At 37.3% G+C, this 21,895-nt stretch overlaps 1 protein-coding gene across 2 annotated transcripts in view; it reads left to right on the forward strand.

The window, feature by feature from the left end:
- RCAN1 (regulator of calcineurin 1) overlaps positions 1-21,895 on the forward strand; it is a 37,893-nt gene that overhangs the window by 9,100 nt on the left and 6,898 nt on the right. Inside the window, exon 1 of one of the 2 annotated variants that reach the window (XM_065741705.1) lies at positions 21,424-21,571. The exons of the other annotated variant lie outside the window; for it this stretch is intronic. Coding sequence (XP_065597777.1) covers positions 21,485-21,571 — 87 coding nt within the window. The 5' untranslated portion in view covers positions 21,424-21,484. Of the gene's footprint in view, positions 1-21,423; positions 21,572-21,895 lie in introns of those variants that run through there. 2 annotated transcript variants of the gene reach the window in all.

Genomic DNA, 21,895 nt, shown 5'->3' on the forward strand with positions numbered 1-21,895 from the left:
CTTGGTATCTTTAGAACAGAGTCAGACTTTGCCAACAAATACTGTTTTAGATGCTCTATAAGTGTGTTAAACAATAACTTTATTTTCTTTTGTTGATGGAATGCCACTCTGGAATTTTCTGTGAAGGTTTGGGCTTGCTTTCAAAACGAGGGATTGTCTGGATGGAAAGTACTTCTGAAAGTAGTGGTGGTGTTGTTTTTTTTTCTTTTGTACTGTTTCCTTCCTCTGTGGAGGTAGGAAGCTAATGCAACAGAGCTAATGAACTGCCAGTAAACTCAAGTTGTATAGTAAGAAATTGGGTTTATCCTATTTCTGAATTTTGTAAGTGAAAAAGCCAGTCATAATCCAGTAGTTAGATAAAACAAATAGTCTATGAGATTACTAGTGAAGCTGTGGCTACCCCATCCCTGGTAGTGTTGAAGGCCAGAATGGATGGGGATTTGAGCAGCCTCGTCTGGTGGGAGGCATCCCTGCCTATAGCAGGGAATCTGCTTGATCTTTTAGGTCCCTCCCAACCCAAACCATTCTGTGATTCTATGAAAATGAGAGAAGGAGGGAAACCAATTAGTTGTAGATGTTATCATCTCCCACCTCTGGGAGGGTTTTATAAGTTGTTCAGTGCTGGTGATCTTGCTAGCAGAGGCAATAGTAAGTTTTCCATTACCCTGGAAAACTGAGACTTCTTTAGTGGAGCGGGCATATTTATGTAGTAGACTAGACTGGTTTGCCCAGTTCAGGAAGGAGGGTGTAATTAAGTGTGGACAAAGGGAGAAAAGATTTGGTAAGAATTAGAATGCATATGTCCTGAAGATTGTGATCTTATTAAATGAGATGTTTTCTTCTGTCAAGCAGGAGATGCATGCTTGTTAAGTATTGTGTAGAAAACTTGTGTATATGGCCTGTGAAAGCTAAAGGGAATTATTGGGAGCCCATTCCTGGTACTTCTCCAATTTCTGATGTATGTGGAAGCTACTTTGCAGGATAGGTTTATTTATTTATTTAATCAATTTCCTGTAGGTATACTTCTTGGCACTTTGGCTGTATTGCTTCAAGCTGATAGCAAAGTTCTGTTGGCTAATGGAAATAGTGATTAAGGGCTTGAATTTTCCTGAGGCTCCAGAGTGATATTGAAGCAGCTGCTGTTGCAGTCAGTGGAAAGTATGAATAACTCTTGTCAGGGGTTGTATAACCAAAAGAATAATCGGATCGGATCAGAGACTAGGTTAAATCATTGACTTCTGACTATTAAAAATGCTGCTAACCCATGTGTTCATGCCTCATTACAACATAGAATTTAAAAACCCTAAGTAGAGCCCACCTGTTAGGCATGAACAGATAAAGCCTTTGCATCAGGAGTCAGATACTTCCCTCTTGAGAAACGGGTTTGGGAAAAGGTCATTTACCTGAAAGGCGTATAGTAACTTCAAACTCTTAGCAAATTTTAAAAGCTGTGTTTGTAACCTCAGCCCATAGCAGATCAAGTGCATTAAATTTTAATAGATGTTTTTGGAAGAGATTGATCTTTCATGACTACTTGAGGTGCAGGTATATCTGGTGTTCCTTCCCTGGTGAGTTGCAAAAAAAAAAAAAAAAAAAAAAAAAAGGAAACCCAAACAAACAAAAAAGAACCCAAGAAACTGTGTTCATTGTAACTCTGCAATATAGATTAAAAGTTTTTAACTCCCCTGCTCTAAAAAAAAACAAAAAAGAAAAATGAAGGAGCCAGGTATTTCAGAAGGAAATAAGAAGGAAAAAATAGAATGAGAACTAGAGCCGTACTTGTTTTTTCAGCAATATTAGTTGAAGTATAGATTTGTAAACAAAAGCTGTTGATTTGAATATCCAGGAAGTTAAAACAGTTTTGGGAGTTATTTTTTACAGATGATCTTTTTTCCCTTTACACAAAGCAGGTGTGTTCTTTCCTTCTGAACAAGGAAACTAAGTGCATTCTGAAAGCTCCATTGTTAAGTCCTGCAAAAGCTTGAAATACCATTGCTTTTTTGTTGTTGTTACCAGTAGTGTTTCAATAGCAAAATTACCCTGGAGCATCTAGGATTTGGTCAGATGGTCATGCGTATTTTGCATGTTTTTAAATGTCTTGATATTTCTGTAAATGGCTAAAATAATTCAGCCTTTGTGTGGCTGTTCTGTGCCTGCTGCAATGAAAGGGTTAGTTACGCAGGAAGCTTCACAAACTTGGCAGACATTAAATCTTTTGTCAGGTAAAAAGCTGTAATCAATATTATTTAGTAAGGTCAGAAATATAAGTTATATTATTTATCATATCTTGTACCATATAATTAGCTTAACATGCTTGAGAAAATTACGGAATATTACACATTAACCTTAGTGTAAAAGCATCTGATTTAAGATGAAATCCAGCTTCTTCTGTGGCTCATTTTATTCTCTTTATCAGAATATTTAAAAAATGCTTTTGAAACTCCTTGAGTACGCTTAGTGTGTTCTTAGAAACTCGATCACTAATTGCAATTATATTGTTCTTCTGCTACCCACCCAGAACATTCTTTAAAAATATTTTGAAACCATCTCTTATTCTTCCTTCACTGACTCCAGTGGAAAATCTCATTCTTTAAAGTTCACAAAATACCAGCCTGCTTCTCCACAGCCCTTGTGGTTTTCTAAAGTCTCCTGAGTTATACTCTGACTTCTTTTCCCTTTTATTTTTCCCTAGTTCTCAGAGAACACAGTAGAATGGTGAGAAGATGAATGCAGTAGAACGGAAAACTTGTACTTAAGGATGCAAGATTATCAAAGCTAAGTTATGCAAATGTTATTGTCTTGCTACAAAGACGTAGTCATTAAAAAAGCTCCAGAATACATGCTGCTTTCATACAGTTCTGTCCTCACCTTTCCCAGCCTTCCTACTCCTTCAAGTAGTAGTTTTGGCATAATAAAGCTGCACTTTTTATGGTAAGAAATAGTTAATCACAAATGCTTCACTGAATTAATCATAATTATGGTTATATCTTCAGTCAGTATTAACATAGCTTGTACACCTGGCATAAATGAGGGAAGAAAGGAGGAGAAGAAAAAATGGTGGGAAAAGATTTTGGGACAAATCCTTTATTTGTTAGAAGTGATAGCTCAACACTGAAAGAAAATACACATTCATGCTGCACTTAAATCCAAGGTAATATCTAGATTTAGCTTTACCCTTTAAAAATAGTAGTTTTTTAAAGGATAAATTGTTTTACTTATGTAAAATCTGGTATGTGACTGTGACTGAATTTTAAATGTAAAGTATGCTAAGTGCATCAGAATGGTAGCTAACAACATGCAGCAAAGACTACTTGAGTGAGTGGGAATGCCCCAAACTCCTGCTTTTCTGAAGAAGCCACAGAAGCCACAGAACTGAAAGTGAGAGGAGAAGGTTACTCCTGATGACTACTGTGAGTGGTATGAGGGAAGTGCTGGTGAGTTAGGCTGCTTGCTGTGCGTGCATTCTGGCACATGGGCTCAACGATTTTAGAAGAGGCCGTTCCGTTCAAGCAGTTGCTTTGCACATTGCTATCCTCATCACTGAGGCAGAGACTTCACACTCAAAGACCCTGAAGTGGGCAATGTAGGTAACAGGGCTGTAGGTGTTTATCTGTTACAGGCTTTGAGGGTGTGGGTTTTTTAATGCTTACTACACAGTTCAGTTTCTAAGAAATGCATCTTAGAATTGTCATCAGATTTTTGCAGGATTCCTAGCATTAGGTGTTATGCATGCACAAGCTTGTGCAGTGTTGTCAAGCTCTCATCTCATTCTGACCTGAATCAACGTATCTCTATGTGAAAACATTGTTCCTTTGTTTTATGTTTCTTCATCCCCTTATGGAAAGAGGCACTCTGACAGCAGTTCTGAGACCTATGTATTTATGTCCAGTGGAAAGAAAATTTTAATATCCAGCTTCTTTCTTGTGAACCTCTGGATACAGCTTCTGTCCATATACAACAAATCACAGCTAATTTTACTTTGCTACCTGAATAATAATCATCTGAACCTTTAGGCGATGCAGTATTGAAGATGTGCTCAAAACTTAGAGTGTATACAAAATGCTTGCTAGTCAAAATAAGTTGATCAGTACAAGGTTGTTAATTTTTAATTGCTGCTGTGGATTCACTTTTTCTCTCCATAAAAAGTAAAAGTTCACGAGTTACATAATAATGTACGAATTGAGATTTTCTCTCTGAAAGCATTCTGAACTAGCTTTTTACTCAAACAGTGGACTTTTGCTAAATTAGGAATATTTTAGGGACCATCCTACTGTAGGTTACTGCCATAGTCAGTGCAGGAAGTAAATGGAAAAACTGAACAGTCAAGCACAGCAGTAACTAGCAATATGGGCACTTGAAGTCTCATGACATAATTGGGACCTGAACTGATGCTGTTGACAGTGGGTCTGGAAATCAGATTACAGCACTGGTATCTGTTTTGCTGTTGGTGGCAAGTTCTTTCCCACAATTATTTGGCACCAGGGAGTTGGCATAGTGCTGGGTGCCAGTTATGCTGAGAGGGGGTGTTGTTAGGGAAGGTCAGCTGTGTTCTTTACGAACAGCTGGACATACCTAGTAGGAGTAAAGGCTCAGAAAACCAAGAAGTCATCTGCGTGATACCCTATGAGGACTCTGGGGGAAAATGTTTCTTAGATCTGTAAATGTAAAAACAAAGCATGACCATAGGCAAACAAGTGCTTTGAAAGTGTTAACATGGTAACCCAACCAGGTGTTTCTGATTTTCCAGTGTTGAAGTGGATAATCTCATTATTTTTTTTAACAGATTGCTTGTGGGACACCTAAACTTACTACTGAGCAGACAGTCTTGATTGTATTTATTTTATTGGAGCCTCATCCATATCAGACAGTAAAGAAATTACAGTAATTGCTACATCCTGCACTTGTGATGTGATTACAGACAAAACAGCTTGTGGTGGAGTAATTGAAAAGAGAATTTTCCCAAGTATTACAGTGAATTATTATGATGTCTTTTTACCTCTCTTTGCTGGAGGGAAAAACATATCCTGGGAAGTTTTGTTACTGCAAGCTGATTTATCTTTAGTGTAACTGGTAGTTTCTGGTAGAGCCTTAAAGCAGACAGCTGATTCTTATAGTTGACAATGCAGCTTCTCTTGTAAATTCACAAGACTGTCATTTCTTAAGAGAACTGCTGCTGACATAATTCTTTTTTCCTCCCCACATCTTTTTCTTTTGTCTTTTCCTCCAACGCATCTTCACGTGTTATTGTTTAATCCCTCCCACTTCTGTTAAGCTTCAGTTTTTGCTGACTCCTATGGTTAGTACTTTGCATAACATATTGTCTAATGTGAAGATTATGTAATTATTTTGTATTTAAATCTGCAAAAACTTCCTAACATTTAGGTTGCATAGTGTAGAACTGGATATGCTCGTAAGCTTTCTTGTTCTGCTTGATGGGTTTGAAATGTCAGCTGAAATTTTCTTGGTTGGCTTTGGAAGTAGCCAAGGTACTGCTTCTCTTAGAGGCCATTGAAATTAAGTGACCTTGAGAAGTGACTTCTGTGTAAAAATAGTACTTACGAAACTGTAACTCCTAAAAGAGCATGCATTAATTGCACACAAACTTTTCTTAGGAAGAATATTTGAGTATATTAGGGTTTTTCTACTCATAGTAAAACTTTGTGAAATGAAACGTTTAATCTCCAAGCCTTTTACAGAAGTAGCATAATCGAGACATAGTTCATCTGGAAAAGTGATGAGCCTTAACTGTTCACATGGGAAAGATGTCTTCATTTCTGTATTTACTTAAATGCTAAGTATACAATAGCAATCTTTCCTTTGTCTAAGACTTCATTGTTGCTGTGACTTAATGATGTTCCTCAGAAATACCTTGGAGAGTGTCAGTCATAGCAGACAGAATAGTTGAGGACAGTGCCTGGAAGGGAGCTCTGCCTTTCTTCCTTGGCCTGAGAAAAGGCTTCATGGTTGTGTTTTCCAGAAAAGAGCTTTGGGGAAACTATGAAAAAAAGTAAACAAGAAGCTTCAAAGCAGTATGGAAACCTGAGAAATTGCAGTCATGTTCAGTATCCCGCTGAAGTTTCAGTGTTTAACCCCCAGAAGAGAAATGTTCCTGTTTTGATAGTACTACTTTATTTGTGTGTGAGGCAACATATGTTTCTAAAACTGATCAAGTACTTCTAACAATTTCAAAGGGGAACTTAATGGGTAGCTCAATGAAGCCTGCCTGAAGCAAGGACTGTAAAGCTCTCATAGAAGTGAATTTTGTGAATCAAACTCAAGCAATGAGAAATGTGAAAAGTGCTACGTCAGACTGTCTGGGAAAGGGAGAACTGTGTAATCGATTGTCCTATTAAGCAGGAAGGAATGTCGGCTAAGAGAAACCAACCTGTTGCACAGCCACAGTAACCCACATATAAATGTGAAACATGATTGCATGTAATTTCATTCTACCCAGAGTTTATCTGCATACTAAACAAAACTTAAATTCCCTTAAATTTCTTCATGAAAATGAGAGGAGGTGAGGGTCCTGAGAACTCCTTTGAAAGCTCATTTGTTTGTTTAAGTAGTACCATTCCTGACTCAGACTCGATCAGAGTCTTGAATTTTGCCCAGGTGCTGAAAACAGCCCTAATGGTGCGTGCTGTGTTAAACTGACACCAGAAGGGATTTTAGAAACCAGTCTGGTAAGAAGTTTCAGGGAACTTGTAATTATTTTACAGTTCTTCTATGTAAACAAATTCATGGTAATATCTTGCCTTCCAAAAAAAAAAAAAACAGACAGTAGAGTCACAGGTACTCATTACCTTCCCCCCCTCAAAAAAAAAGAAAAGGGGGAATGTAGCCACCATCTTGCAGTAAATAGGATTATGCAGGAAATGAAGTGGAAAAACATGTATATAGTCATTAATTTTGTTGGGTTTTCTTTCTTTTTTTTATTTCTGAGGAAGAATAAGCATTTTGATTTGCTTTCATATATATATATATATATATTTAATAATCAATTCATTGCCTCCTGCCCTTCAATCATTCCCAGTTTCTTAAGACATGAGTCTCAGGGTTTGGTAGAATTTTTCAGATGCTTCTCTTAAGGGTCTACAGAAATTTAACTTCAAGTGGAACATGATTTTCGTCTAAATCTTGAATGAGGCCAGTAATTCTATAAAGAAGAATTATTGGGCAAACTTTTAATTCTTCTTATATGATTTTCTATAGATTTAGGGTTCAAATGGATACTTGTTTCTTTATTTTTCCTCTCTAATATATGTACTGATAGAGGATAATATGTCCTACTGTTGAAACACTGTAGTCCTTGCTGGGCTAATGGAGAGGGCATGAGACCTGCCAAAAGCTCTGGACTTCGAGGGATTTTTTTGTTGGTTTTTTTTGTTTGTTTGTTTTCAGTTACTGTTTGTATTTCCATTGGAACTTAACAATCTCTAGTGTTTGATGTTGCCCTGAAATCAGCTGTCAGCCTGTCCTCATAGTTTTACCTTCGGTTGTATTAAATGGTTAAATCCTTATTTGTTAGTAGTTTCAGCGTCCTTCCCTGCCCCCATAATTTTGTTGGTGACATCTAAATAGTATAAAACCCTATTAAGAGGAGCTTACAGATAAGGACTTGATCCTCCTTTTGTTTGGGAAAGTGGCAATGTTATGGCATTTACTTCAACTGGGAACAAAATCAAGACATAAAATAGCAATGTCAGGATCAGGACAAGCAGGAGAGGATAAAATGTACTATTAAAGGATGTACTAAGTCTGGTTACGTGTCTAAGTAGAACTGCATGTAAGCCTGGAGTAACTTTTTGAGAAGAACAAGTGCGTGCGTGTTTATCCTGGGTATGAGTGCTTGAGTTAACAAAAATGTTTTATAGAATGAACTTATTAAAAGAATGCTGTTTGCTTTTAAAGAGGGAGTCTCAAAGATCTGCAGTTAGAAACTAGATAATGAAAATATACTACTTTACATCTTGTACAGACTTTGTGAAATGTTTTCCAGGAAAACAGAGTACAGCCATGAATCACATATGGAAAACTCAGTGGAATGAATCAGAGGAATGAACCAGCCTTCTGCTATCAGGAAATAATGCAACTTTCCATGTTTTTATACAACTCATGGAAACACCTAAATAAGAAAAGCTATCACTAGACTAGCAGGCAATTGCAGTTGAGCTCCTTTGACTTTCATACAGCATTTCGAACAATGGGAGCCTGTTTTGCCCTCTTTCAAAACTGTTAACTTGTATTCTCTCCTCTGGCTCTCATACCTCTAGTTTCAGTGTAGCAATGGAGCAAATTCGAAGACTGTGCAGTTGTTTCAACTGCAGAAAACAAAGGCTTATGCATCAGTACTCAACAAGTTTGTTTTTTTTATTTCCAAGAAGTGTTTAGATGAGGTGCTAAGGGATTTGATTTAGTAGTTTAGTGGGTAGGGATGGTGATAGGAGGATGGTTGGACTAGATGATCTTGTAGGTCCTTTCCAACCTAATCTATCTATGAATCTATAAGTTTAATGTACATACACTTCAGTGTTGATTACTGTTTATCATTCAGAGAACTGACTCAAAATATTGTCCTCATATTCGGCATACTGGCCAAATATTCCTTTGCTGAGTGGTAGCAAATATTTCTTTTCATGTTGTCAGTGTAATTATCAGCCAAGTCCTATGTGTTTCACCTGTGTGAAGGCATAGAGCTGTGTGAATTTTCATTTTCTGCTTTGACAAGTGTGATCTAAGCAAGGCTGGTAAATATACCACTGAAGTACTAAAAGAGTGTATCAGAAATGCCAGAAAAAAGGACACATGGTCAGGAAGTGTGGCTTTCAAGCTTCCTTGGAGCAAATCCTGCAGTAGTTCTTGTGACTGCACCAGCTGATCCCAAAACCTGGTGGGGGCTGTTAGTGCTTGGAGTTTCTGACATCTTTGCATAGATATGAAGCTGTGAGTGTTGATTAACTGTCAAGTCTCAATTATTTTTTTTTTTTCAAAGATGATTGTATTTAAGCTTTCCAAAAGGGAAGCTTTTAAAAGGGAAGAAAAAAAAAATGTTAGCAGTACAAGATAACATTGCATTAACACTGAAAATAAAATCCTTCCTGTCTCTGTATACAGAACTGATTTTGAACCTATTGCTGCACTTCTCTGCCCATCTGGTTTCATTTTCTCCCTAATTCCGGTATACTTTTTCTAGATGGTTAATTATTTCTGTCCCTTCAGTGCACTTCTTGGCTTTAAGAAAGAGCTATGCTAAATACACTTTTCAGGTTGCAAGTTAGGATGTGATCCTTATAAATCATTTGAGGTAAGTGCCATCTTTAGCCCTAGATCATTCTTAAATTTTGTTCTGGAAATGCAACAGAAAATGAACATTTTCCCAAGATAAGGAAAAAACAGCAACACAAGTTGTTTGTTTTAAATTATAGTGTATGGATTAAATAACGTCCTGAAACTTGCAAAGACCTTTGTACAGTAAGCATGTTGCACAGACTGTGAAACAATCGTCTGCCTAAACGCTGCATGTTTGTTCTTGACAGCCACCTTCTAAAAAATTCTGAATTCTTCCTTCTTTCTGCATGGTGGCATACACCAGTACTTGTTCTAGCTTGTCTGGAGGCTCACAAAACCTGACTGCCTGACTAATGCCAAGCAGAATATCTTGCAATTGGGTTTTGTGTGCATTTTCCTTGATCTTCCTGCTCTGCCCTATCAGTATTTTCACAAAGCTATTTTTCATCACCAATTCTGTACTTAAAGACTTTATTGCCATGTCTTGATTACTAAGGCACTCGAGACAGACTTTTCTTTTGCCTGATGACTTTGAAAAAATCTCTTCCTATCTCTTAAAGGTACATTTTTATTCTGGATTTATACATACGTGAAGAAAATCTGAAGGGGTGGAGGGGAGGGAGATGCATTGCTTATTGTAGACATATAGATTTTTGGTTTTTTTTTCCACTTGTAGTCCTTTTAAGAAGAAACTTTTAATCTGCCACGGAGATTATTCAGATAGATAAAGGGTTACAGGCTATCACTGAGTGTAGAGCACTCCTGAGAAATTCCTTGTCCTTTTACGGTGGTATTTGTAATTACTGTTTTCTGCTTTCCAGAAAGCTTTGTGGACATGCTGATATATTTCCTAGGTGTACAGCAGAGACAAATATTTCTTGCTCTTTTCTTTCCCAAAGAGACAGAATGTACTCTACTGTGGGTTCAATGTGCTGGATGGCTTTGAGGTGTAGATGAGTGAGTTGGAATTCTAGTGCTGATCAGTAGAACTAGTAATAATTGTGTCACGGTCACACCATTCGGATTAACACATTCACTCCGTAAGCATCGTTCCTTGAACAAAGGAGAAGGACTTGTTCTAGATTTTTCCGTGGAAAGATTTGTTCTCAGCTAGTTTATTGTAGACCACTTTGATGCTGGTGCTATACAGGTGTTAGGCCATTTGAATAGTTGATTTGTATAATCTATCCAGTATGCTGACAGTGCAATGCAGATCTTATTTACATTTTGCTTCCTATTCATTTAAAAATATTTTTCTCAATGAAACAAGCTTAATTGAACAGAAGCTGTTTATTTCTTCCAGAGTACTTGCAGCATATGTGTTTCTAAGATACTTTTTTCAGAAGTTCAGCACTTCAAAGTCATTTTTCCAAGTGGAATGGTATTTTTAATATGAATGGGAAAATACTTGCCAGTAAACATACTGTGTGGGAGACATTTATTTCCATCAGAATACTTGAATGAGAGCAAAACTGCAATCCATTTACTATAGATTGTTTGAGTAAATTCATAATGGGAGTAAAAATAGGTTACAAAGAGCTTTTAAATTTTGAAATATAGTTGCTATATTAAAAATATCTCTAAAAGAGTGTTGCTGGTTACTCAAATATTCTCTTGTGGAATTTCCAAATTACCACTTTTACGTTACCAGTCAGTGAACAGGAATTTAATGTTTAATGCTTGGAAATGGAAGTGTAAGTCATGGATTTTTCCAGGGAAGGATTAAGCACACTGTAGGTATTTTTCTGATGTTTGGCTGGAAAACCATCACACGTTTGATCTGTAAATAGCCCTTCTGTGATAGAGCACAGCTCTTTATATTCTGTTTGCATAGTAGACTACGCAATGTAAGAATGACAATCGATTCATTTTAAGCTCCCATTAAAAAAAAAAAAGTTATAAAAGTCTGCTCAATAAAAACCACTACTTTCCTTCTTGGCAATGCTTTCGGAATCTATAACTAAAAGAAATAACTAGAGGGTTATTTGAATTTTTTTTTTATACATCAGTGGAGTATTTGTGGATTGGATAGGTTCTATGTGCAGACAAATGGCTGAATTCAGCACTTGGCTTTGTAGAAACCTCACTGACGTCCATAGGTAATGCACACTTCTGTGCTCAAAATTACATCCTTTCAGTAGAAGATATGCATAGATCTTCAGGGCATAATCTGTAGTTTCTATCTTCTTAATGGGATTACAAGCATCTATTTGAACTAATTTGAGCAGGTTTTCTTCTTTATTTTCCTTTTGAAACAGTAGAAATAGATGCAGACAATCTCCTGTCAAGTTTATTGTGTAAAAAGTTACTGAATTAAGATCAAGAAAAGCAGTAGCTTAACTGGCAGTTGCTGAAACCAGTTTAGATTGCAATTCACATGTATTTGAAAGCTAAGAAATTTTAAGTAAAGGAATGATGAAACAAAACTTTATTAAAGGTTCTGGTATCTCTCAAGGAAAGACTGATTGACCATTCCAAACCATTATCTGTTTATTTAAACAAAATTGCTTTATAGCAATCAGACCATAGGCAAGCCATATGCTACTTCAGCACATGGCATCAAAGAGTAATAATAGCTCTTGAAGATTTTGAGTCAGCTGTGCTTTATTTGTGAGGGGGAGTACACATAATGATGCTGGTGTATTATCTTTGGATGTAAGGCTATACCCAAATTCTCAGATGTGTACAAGAATAGTGCTGAGAAACACCACTGTTTAAGCAAAGGTAGCACCTTGCTGTGTAGCAGAGTGGGAAAGCAAACAAAATTCTGCTTGCAGCAGTGACCCAAGCCTTTTTTTTTTTTCCTACTTTCATTAACCCTGAGAATTGTGTTGGCTTGGGAAGAATCTCCAGGCTGCAGAATTCCAAGCTGTAGATTTGTTTTTTTCAATAAGAAAATACAGGTGGAACTGATGATAAGACACTGTTGTTGAACCAGCCATAGTGAACTGATTTGTTTTCCCAAATGTGATAATGGAAGTTTCATTGCAGCTCAAAAGCTCCAGTTCCGTTTGAGTGCAATCAGATTAAAATGACTGAGTTTTCTTTTCTTCTACCAGCTATCACTTGTTTTGAAATTTTCACTTAATATGTTGAAGGCTGTGTCATGGCTTACTACATTCTGAAATTGAAGAGTAAGGGTAATGGTTTAAGTCATGCTGAGAGAAAGATTAGCATGCTACTTTCAGCTTCCAAAGTCATCAGTAGAAATGATAACTGGCTTCAGAGTTTTCTTGCATTAAATAACTTTGGAACTCAACCTAACCTGTTGATGGGAAATAGTGATCATAGAGATCATTGATCATAGATCCAGAAACTTCTAAAATGCTATCAGACTGTGCCAGAACAGATTTTAAAACTATATTTAGCTTAGATTGCTTTAAAAAGCTTTTAGGCTTCTTAAACTGATTTATGTAGATCTTTAATATGCAATGATTCATGTTTTATAATCATAGAATGGTTTGGGTTGGAAGGGACCTAAAAGATCATCTGGTTCCAATCACCTTGCTATAGGCAGGGGCATCTCCAATTAGAGCAGGTTGCTCAAACCCCATCCAGCCTGGCCTTGAATGCTTCCAGGAGGGGGAATCTACAACCTTGCTGGGCAACCTGTGCCACTGTTTCCTGGTAACTTTTGATTTAGATGTCGAGTAGGGAGAAAAGATAAGCAGGTGATGAAACAAATACAAATAACAGGTTAATTCTGCCTTTTTTATCTTTTTCAACATTACCTTTTATGGTCGTCTCTGTGATGTAGAGCATACAATGTGAGATGAAAGTATCTTAGACTCTTTGGTTTGTTTTAGAAAATATTCAGTGGATATGGTGGAATTATTGTCCTTGTTATCACAGAACTGTAGGGAGAAGGGACCTCTGAAGATCATCAAGTCCAACCCCCTTCTAAAGCAGGTTTTCTACAGCAGGTTGCACAAGAACGTGTCCAGGTGTGTTTTGAATATCTCCAGAGACAGAGACTCCAGTGCCTCTCTTGGCAGCCTGTTGCAGTGCTCTGTCATCCTCACAGTAAATTTTTCCTCATGTTTAAATGGAACTTCCTATGTTGCAGTTTGTTCCCATTGCCCCTTGTGCTGTTGCTGGGCACCATCAAAAAGGGCCTGCCCCCATCTACTTGATTCACATCCTCTAGATCTTTAAAAGTGTTGATAAGATGCCCTCTCAGCCTTCTCCTCTCCACTCAAAACAGTCCAAGCTCTCTCAGCCTTACCTCATGAGGGAGATGCTCTAGGCCCTCATGATTTTTGAGGCCCTCCACTGGACTCTAAGAGATGGCTGTCTCTCTGTTCAAGATGGGGAGTGCAGAACTGGACACAGTATTCCAGAATTGGTCTCACCAGGGAAGAGGGGAACTATCACCTCCCTCAGCCTGCTGGCCATGATGTATTTAATGCACCCCAGGATATCACCGGCCTTGGCCACAAGTGTACATGTGATTATCAGTGTGTGTTTCATAAAGCCAGAGAGCCAGACAAAATTTTTTTTTCCTAAAGTGGTATTAAAAAGAATAAAGTGCTGATAGGAAGGTTTTATTCTGATAAGTGTATTACACAGAGGGGAAAAAAATAAAAAACCTGTGTAAAAGACAGCCTTTGGTATTTAAATCTGGATCATAACCCTACTCAATTAACTTAAGATTCAGTTTTTTAAAAATATTTTCACAAATATATCTTGTTTTAATGTATTTATAAGACTCATATCAAAACAGATTCCAACTTCCTGGATTTTTTTTTAAATTGTAGATTTAATTTAGGTTCAGTGCTCTGTTAGTAGTTTTCTTTTATGTTGTACATATTTATTCCAGCTCCTGGATGGAAGGCAGCAGTTTTGAGGGAGTGTACTTCCTAGCAGGACATCTAGATGAACCACATAGACTTCAACTTGATAGCACTTGAGTATAATGTTCTGAGTTGTGGGACTGAACTGTAAGAGGGGAGATCCAGTTACGGACCCAGCAGCGTATCTTGAGAATTTCTAGGAGAACTTTGTTCCTCTGTATTTCTGTCTATATACTTTCTTTCTCACAAGCTCTAACTCCTCGATTATCTTTATGCAAGAACTTCTGTTCCTCGTCACTTCATTTTCCAGTTGCTTAATACAGTTCTACTTGCATCATTAAATATATGTATATACATGTTAAGGCTAGTATTAAAGGTCCATTTCATCAAACTTTGGCCTCTTTCAAGTTCTTAAACCTGTTGTTTTTTAAGATACTAGTGTACAAGCCTAGCACCAAGTTTTCCTTAATGCCTCTCAGCTCACTGTACGGCATGGGCAATGGGCAGATGCAGCAACATTGCAGCAATCCAGCTGTGGTAACTGTTAGAGTATGTGTGACATGTGAAGCATGTGTGAATCCAACAGTAAGCATGTGCCCTGTCCCTCTACTGGACCTCTCCCTCTACTGAATCTAACTTATAAATAACTTTACAGCTGTTCCCTCTTTACAGACCAAAGTGTTCATCTTCAGAAGGTGCCCCCTCATTCAAAACCGTTAACTGAGAGGCTGTTTTTGTTTTAGAAGCTGATTTATATAGCTAGCTTGTGTATCCTACTTTTTTGAATTGTTTGATCTTGCAAATCCACCTATCTGTCAATTACTGTCTAGGTTATTTTTTATTCATACTAGTATTCAAATAAATAACCTTGAGTCAGTCTGTTGGTGACTTTTCCTGGTTATAGTGGCAGGAAGAATATGCTTCCTTTATTTCATAGTTGCTCAGTGCTTAGGAGATAGATAGCACTTAATAATGGGGGAAGGGAGGGCATTTTTTTTTTAATAGCTTCCTACTGCTATAAGTAGTTTGCATGCTATAGAAAAAGTATCTGTAAACCTGATTTACTAATACACATTGCTTAAAAAGTCCTTGTTCTTGTTCAGCTGAAATTCTCCAAAGATCATCTATATTTGTTTCCTTTTTCCTGCTTTTTTTAGTCTCTGCTCTGAGGAAAAGATTTATATAGATACCTATATTTATAGAAGCCCTCAAAAAGTTGAAGGAAAAAAGGAAGAGTTTTTTAAGGATTTCCTGCCCTTCCTTTTCCGTAGTTAGCTTTGACTAGTGTGACATGTGTACTGATTCTGTGAGTTACATTGCATTGTCTCTGTTACCTTTTCTTCCCCTTTTCTACTTAAATAAATCAGCAATTGAACTTCATCTGACTGTGAGAATAATCATATTTACATTTGTCTTGGTTGAAAATTATCATTGTGGTTTTTTAACTTCTAATTTATTGATTTTTTTTTCTTTTTTTTTCTTGCAATTCCTTTTCTCCAGTAATAGGTAGATTGAACAGTCTTTTCCAGTCATTTTCATTCATTTTAAGTGACAGCTCATCTTTGTGAAGGCTGGTTTTGATAATTTGAAACCTACTTTCTCCTGTTTGGGGAAGGGGGACAGGACTGGCCCCCACCAGCTCAGGCTGCCCAGGGCCCCATCCAACCTGGCCTTGAACATCTCCAGGGATGGGGCACCACAGTGCCTTGTTACCCGCTGAGAAAAGAATTTGTTCTAATATCCAACCTAAGTTTCTCTCTTTTAGTTTAAAGCTATTTTCCCCCTTGTACTATTAAAAAATTAGCCCCCCTCCTTCTTATAAACTCCCTTTATGCACTGGAACTTAACTTCAATGAAAAGATTTGTCACTCATTTTTCTGTTGTGTCTTCTATTTAGAAGATGAAAAGCTTTTCCCAGAACAGCTAAGTCCAAAACAGAGGTGGTATTACACCCAGACAAGTGGCTTTTAGCCTTGTGTATCTGCAATAAGTATCTACTCTGTCATGTCACGGTGCACTAACTCAGCACCAGTGTCAGTACCACACTTGACAAGTATTCAAGCATTATTTCTGAGAAGTTGCTTTTTCTATCTGAAAATACTGACCTTGAGTTCTGTAGCCATTTAATACTCTTATTTTTTTTTAAGGCTTTCCCATATGGTATTTGGTGTAACTTGTAGTGAAGACAAATGGGTTTTTCCATTGTCTACCCTACTGTACAGCATGATATAGATGCCATAACAGATGCTTAAAATTTGAAGCTGCGCAAATTTTTATCTCTACTTTTATGGCTGGAAATTGTGACTAAAATACTTATTCACATGTGAAGTAGTGAATGGTCATGTGTTTGCTGTTCCACATTATAAACAAAGTTAATGAGAGGAGTTGATGATGAATCTTAGCTCCATGTTTCATGCCTCTTTTTCCATTTTGTCACTGTGTGGGTGTTACCTTGACTTAATACACTTCATGTAGCTTAGTGTAATTTGGAAAACCAGTCTGTGTACTTGTATTGCTCTGCTCTCTGTGATTTCTGTAGATATATTTATAAGTACTTTTTTTTTTCTTTTTGCAGTATATAATACTGATGATCTTGGGTTGTTTGGCTTTTGGGTTTTTTTTTTTACTGTTTCTCTACTAATGTATTACTCAATGCATATACTTACTTCCTTGTAATACCTTTCTGTTAATCTCACAGACGAGTAGAACCACGAGTGTGGCTTTGTGGAAAATCTTCTAGTTTTTCATAATCACAAAGTGGAAGAAACTGTCCATAATTAGTGGCATGATAATTTTGGCTCCCTCTTTTTCCATGTCTTTCTCATATGTTATGCTGTTTCTGATCTGCGTTTGCCTTGTACAGCTGTGTCAAGGACTGGGTTAGTGCCTGATTGCATAAGTAGGTGTGCAGCCATTTTAGTGTTCTGAATTAGACATCAAGGTTGTCAGTTTCCAGCATTCAGCCTAGAGTAGGGATTCTGGGGAGGAATATAGACAAGTGTGATTGATCTGCCAGTTGTTTTTACTTCACAATAAATCCTGTTGGACTTGCAAAAAGAAACTGTGCTGTTTCATGTTTTCATACATGAAGAATTTTTTGTTTAGGGGGAAGTGGGGTTGGCAGATTTCTTTTTTTTTTTTTTTTTTTTTGCTGTTATTTTTGGATAGTACAATGAGACTAAGAACAGTACAGATGTCTTACTCAAGTGACTTAACTCACTACCAGAAGTCCTGGCTTTTTGGGTGGGCCAGCTGACATTGTGGCTTCCTGTGTTAGGTTTCCAAACAAAATGGTAATAAAAGATCAAGTGATCAACACAAAAAGCTTCCCCAGGGGAAAGAAACAACATCAAAAAACAAAAACAACAACAAAAACCCTATTTCTGAAATCCCAAGGGTAAGGAAATGAAGATTTTCTGACCATGGAGAGCGTTACCATTTCTTGGCTGCTCTGTTAGTTTGAAGAGCACCCTTAAGAGGGAGTTGAAAAAATACACTGTTGAGGTCACCTGCTCACCGGTTGTTTCAGTGCGTCTAATTTGTGGAGATCTTTCCTTTTTACCTGAATTCATGTTCATCAAGTCAAGCTTTAGATTATTGCTAAGTTCTAGAAATGAATGCTTCTCACTTTCTCACATTCTGTTGTACGTGGCTGTATGGCTTCTCCACTACTGCACTGGCAGAATAGTGTAGGTCTCCTGAATAACTTCCCGACCCTAGACTTTTTCTGTGTAGGAAGTTATTTGTTGTTTACTTGTCTACTCTTTCTCCTTTCCCAACTACAGGGAAGATGAAACCAGTAAGTATGATTATTCATTCTAGGTAACTTCAGGATGTTTATCCCTGCCCTAAATAAGGGTGAAGGCAGGATAATTAACGTGAAGACAGGAATAGAAACTGTATGTTGATTGCAGAGGATCAGAAAGTATATATAGTGGGAGTACAGGGACTCCAAAAGGAGCAACTGCCAAGGGTAATTGAAGAAGTATGCCAGTGATGAGGGAAAAGCGTGGTCTACATTCTGATTTATAGCCTGTAAGGTGGTTGTTTTGTTCACTTACAGAGTTACCAACATATTTCTTTCATTTTAATTCTTCTTGGATTGTTGGCTTTGATGTATATATCAGCAACAACCATTCATTTTTGTGACTTGCCTTTTTTCTGTTTCTTTGTTCTCATTTCCTCCTCTGTCATGCCTTACCTATTTTATGGCAAGTGGAGATTAAATGATATAACTAATTATGATATTCAATCATGGGTTTTCCTTTTCCCCAGAAAACCAACCCAAAAACAAACTGTCAGATTTCTCTGCCTGGAAAGTGCTACTAATGGAGCATCTGTCAGGAGCTGTTGAGGTTTAGGGACATTTTAGTGAGTCTCTTATCTGCAATTTTTAGAGACAGAGCTCATATTTGAAGAGCTAAGCTCCAAAATCTGTACCTTTCAATTGAAAGGTGAACTGTGAGGCCAGCTGTGCTGTCACTCCCCCTTAATCTTACTTATTTTGTTTCTCATTGTTGAATACAGCAGCATTCTGTTGTACCAGTGAAGTACTGAATATTTCATTTGTTACTTGGATAAAGGTGTATATCTTTAAGCAGTTGATCTTACCCTTGTTCTCTTTTTTGTATGGTAGTCTTGAGGTCAGTAGAGAGTCTCAGAGAAGACAAAAGCAGCAAGATCTCTGAAGATGAGGGAGGGAAAAAATACTACTCTGATAGCATCAGAATCATAAATCCCCAAGTGCTGATAGTCTTGCAGTGTTCTTGTTCCAGGTAATTTATTAGTATGTGGGTTTAGCAAATGTTAAAGAACGTGAGCCACACAGAAGAAACATTGCAACACTGTCAGGATTTTGTAATGGTGGTTTTGTAACTTTGACTCTTGGCTTCTACAGGGCTCACAACTTAGTGCTATAGTCCTATTTTAAATTATGAAATTAGATTTGAAAAATGGCTGCAGGAGGACTTGTAAAGTTGTTTTACTTGTGCCTTACCCTCAGTAACATGTAGGTGGTCTTGGATGTAGCAATGTGTTTTTTGTTTGGGGTTTTTTTTTTTGTTTGTTTGTTGTTTTTTTTTTTTTTTTCCAGAAATTTGGACCCAAATGTAAGTCTAGAATTACAAAGGGATGTATGTATTTAGAATCTACCTGTCCTACTTGAAGTTGAATCCACAATAGAACTTTTGAAGAACTTTAACTACTGTACTACTAGGAAGATTTCCCGTAATTGGCTTTAAAGGTCTGCAGTGAGTTTCCTGTAGACTTTGTTCTGGTGAGCAGCTTGGAAACTGCCTCATGTGTTGCTCCAATGAGGCTCTTCAAAAGCAATGTCCTTTCTACCCATCAGCTACAGAATACACTCACCTAGGTAGCCTCAGAGTATGTCAAATGACTCTGACTCGGCATCAGGTTAAATGGGGACCTTCTTTATTTACTTATCAGTCGCAGTAGCGTTCACATCAGGATGTGGAAAGCCTATTTTCAGTTTCCCTGTATTCCCAAATGATTCATGGCCATCTTTTCCAGTTGAGCATCTGGACCACTGCTCTATGGAGTCATGCTTGGTGCTTCCATTTCCAAAGTCTTTAAGACAGCTGATGACCTACTTCTGGTGCAAGGGCAGGATTCAAGAAATGCTCTGCATGATTTTGTGTTACCTCAGGTAGTTTACAGTTTGGTATGATGGCCCCTTGCAAATCCTCACCTATCTGCATTTCTGGGTGCGGGTGGTGATCTTGAGAACTCAAAACCAGTTCTCACTGTACACGTGCCAAGTCCAAATATCAATGTTTAGGTTGCAGGTTAGATGCTGCATCCCATCTTCTGGTGAGCTTTGGGAAAGAGCAGTTTATTCTTCCCCTCTTCCTGTCTGTTAGGCAGACAGTACATTAGGAGCTCGGGAGGTTTCTTATCTACTACTTTCTTCTAGGATTTGAGTTTAATCTCACTGATGGTTTCTGCGTTGGATGTTGCATTGTTCTTTCTGGAGCTGATCTTATTTTAAAGTACAGGCTTCTAAGGAAGCCCACCACTTTTCACACTTAGGTAACTTCTATTCCAGCTTATGTACAGGAGCAGATAATTTGGCTGCTAAATGGGAATTTTGGCCTGTGATACAGTAACCATCTTTAGCTTCAAGCAAGCTAGTAAAGCCCATGGAAATCAAGGAAGCTTTTTATGTGAATAATTATGCATGATTAAATATTTATGAAATAAGGTTTAAAATTAACGGCTGCTTATTGTTTGCAAGTATTTCATGAAAATATATGAATCTGTGATAGCCTCATTTTATAGTCAAATGAACTAAATGCAGTTATAAATTTGACTTCATTATAGGTTTTGTCCTAAATCTATATGGGAAGGTTCCAGACAGTTTGTAAAAGCTTCAGTTTGAATGTAAAGAATTAGTTCAAAGTTATATTCTTTTTTTATAGGTTGTTCTTGCTACTTCTTGTGAAACATTCTGAAGCTAGGATACACATTCATAAATCAGTAAATGTTCAGGAATTTCAGTTTCATAGCTCATCACTGCTATGATGTAGTTCAGGTTGTCTCTTAAAACTCTGCCAGTAGATTTCTGATGAAGCTTTGCTTTATAAAATATATATATGTATGTATGTATATATGTATATATATATATATATGTATATAATTATATATATTGTATTATTATAATATATATATAATATATAATTTTATGGGGCCCAGACTGAGTTTTTATTGAAGTGGGAGTGGAAACCGATCCATCTAGCTGCACTGGAGAAAGCTTCAAAATTAATTCTCATTATAAAGGGGAAAATATTTTCCCGAATGAACCCCTCCTAATCTCTAAGTTTCAGTCTGTGTATTTTTTCCAAAATTTACTAAAAGCTACTGACCTGAGGGATTTGTTTTCCATTCCAAAGTCTTGAAATTTTCCTCCTGGCTAATTACAGCCTATTACTCTAGACTTTGGTCCTTTAGCAGTAACATTTTCCATCTTAAGATGGGTTGTCCCATTCCAGTGAAGAGCATGTTGTCTGAGTGCTGAATGGAATTACTACCAGTGGAAACTATGCTGCAAGAGGCTTGATAAAGCAGCTGCTGTGCAAACCTCAGCTGCTTTTTCCATCCTCCCGAGCACTGGTAATTAGCATAGGGAAGCTGACTAATGTGCTGACGTCACCTCTTTCCAGTAGAAGCTTACATTTTGTTCCTGACTGCCTCAAAGCATGCAGGACTTTGTTCAGGAATTCGCTGTCACATACAGGATGCTCTGAAACCTTTCCTTTTTTTTTTTTTTTTTTTTTTTGAGGGGTTGGACTTGTTTCCCTTATAAACGCCGCCTGCAGAACCATCGGCTTCCTTAAAAAGTAATTGGTTTCTGCTGAACAGCAAGTGTTGCTTTAGCGAAGCGCAAAATGCACTTTAGAAATTTTAACTACAGTTTTAGTTCTCTGATTGCCTGTGTGGCAGATAGTGATGTCTTCAATCAAGCAGAAACAAGGGTATGCTTTATCTTTTGCTTTATTTATATAGACTACCAGAATGCTAAAGTCTGTAGGTACTGTTTCATAACTGGTTAGAATACAGCTTACCTTGAGAGCCTTTTTACATCACGTTGATGTAACAGTATGCTTTGATATGAACAAATCTCACTCTGGAAATTATTAGATCTTAAGCTATGTGGTTTTGAAAAAGCTCAGAAGTTTAACTCTAGTCACTTCTTGTCTGCATAGTGTATTCGTCACTTTCATGTGCTCTCAGCAGCGCTTGAATTACAATCTTGGTAGTAAGGTTCTTGTAACTTACATTTCATACTTCTCATGTGT

This window comes from Cyrtonyx montezumae, unplaced genomic scaffold (genome assembly GCF_038088225.1).
Source record: "Cyrtonyx montezumae isolate F1298 unplaced genomic scaffold, pur_monq_1.0 scaffold_3, whole genome shotgun sequence".
In the NCBI taxonomy this organism is placed as follows: domain Eukaryota; kingdom Metazoa; phylum Chordata; class Aves; order Galliformes; family Odontophoridae; genus Cyrtonyx; species Cyrtonyx montezumae.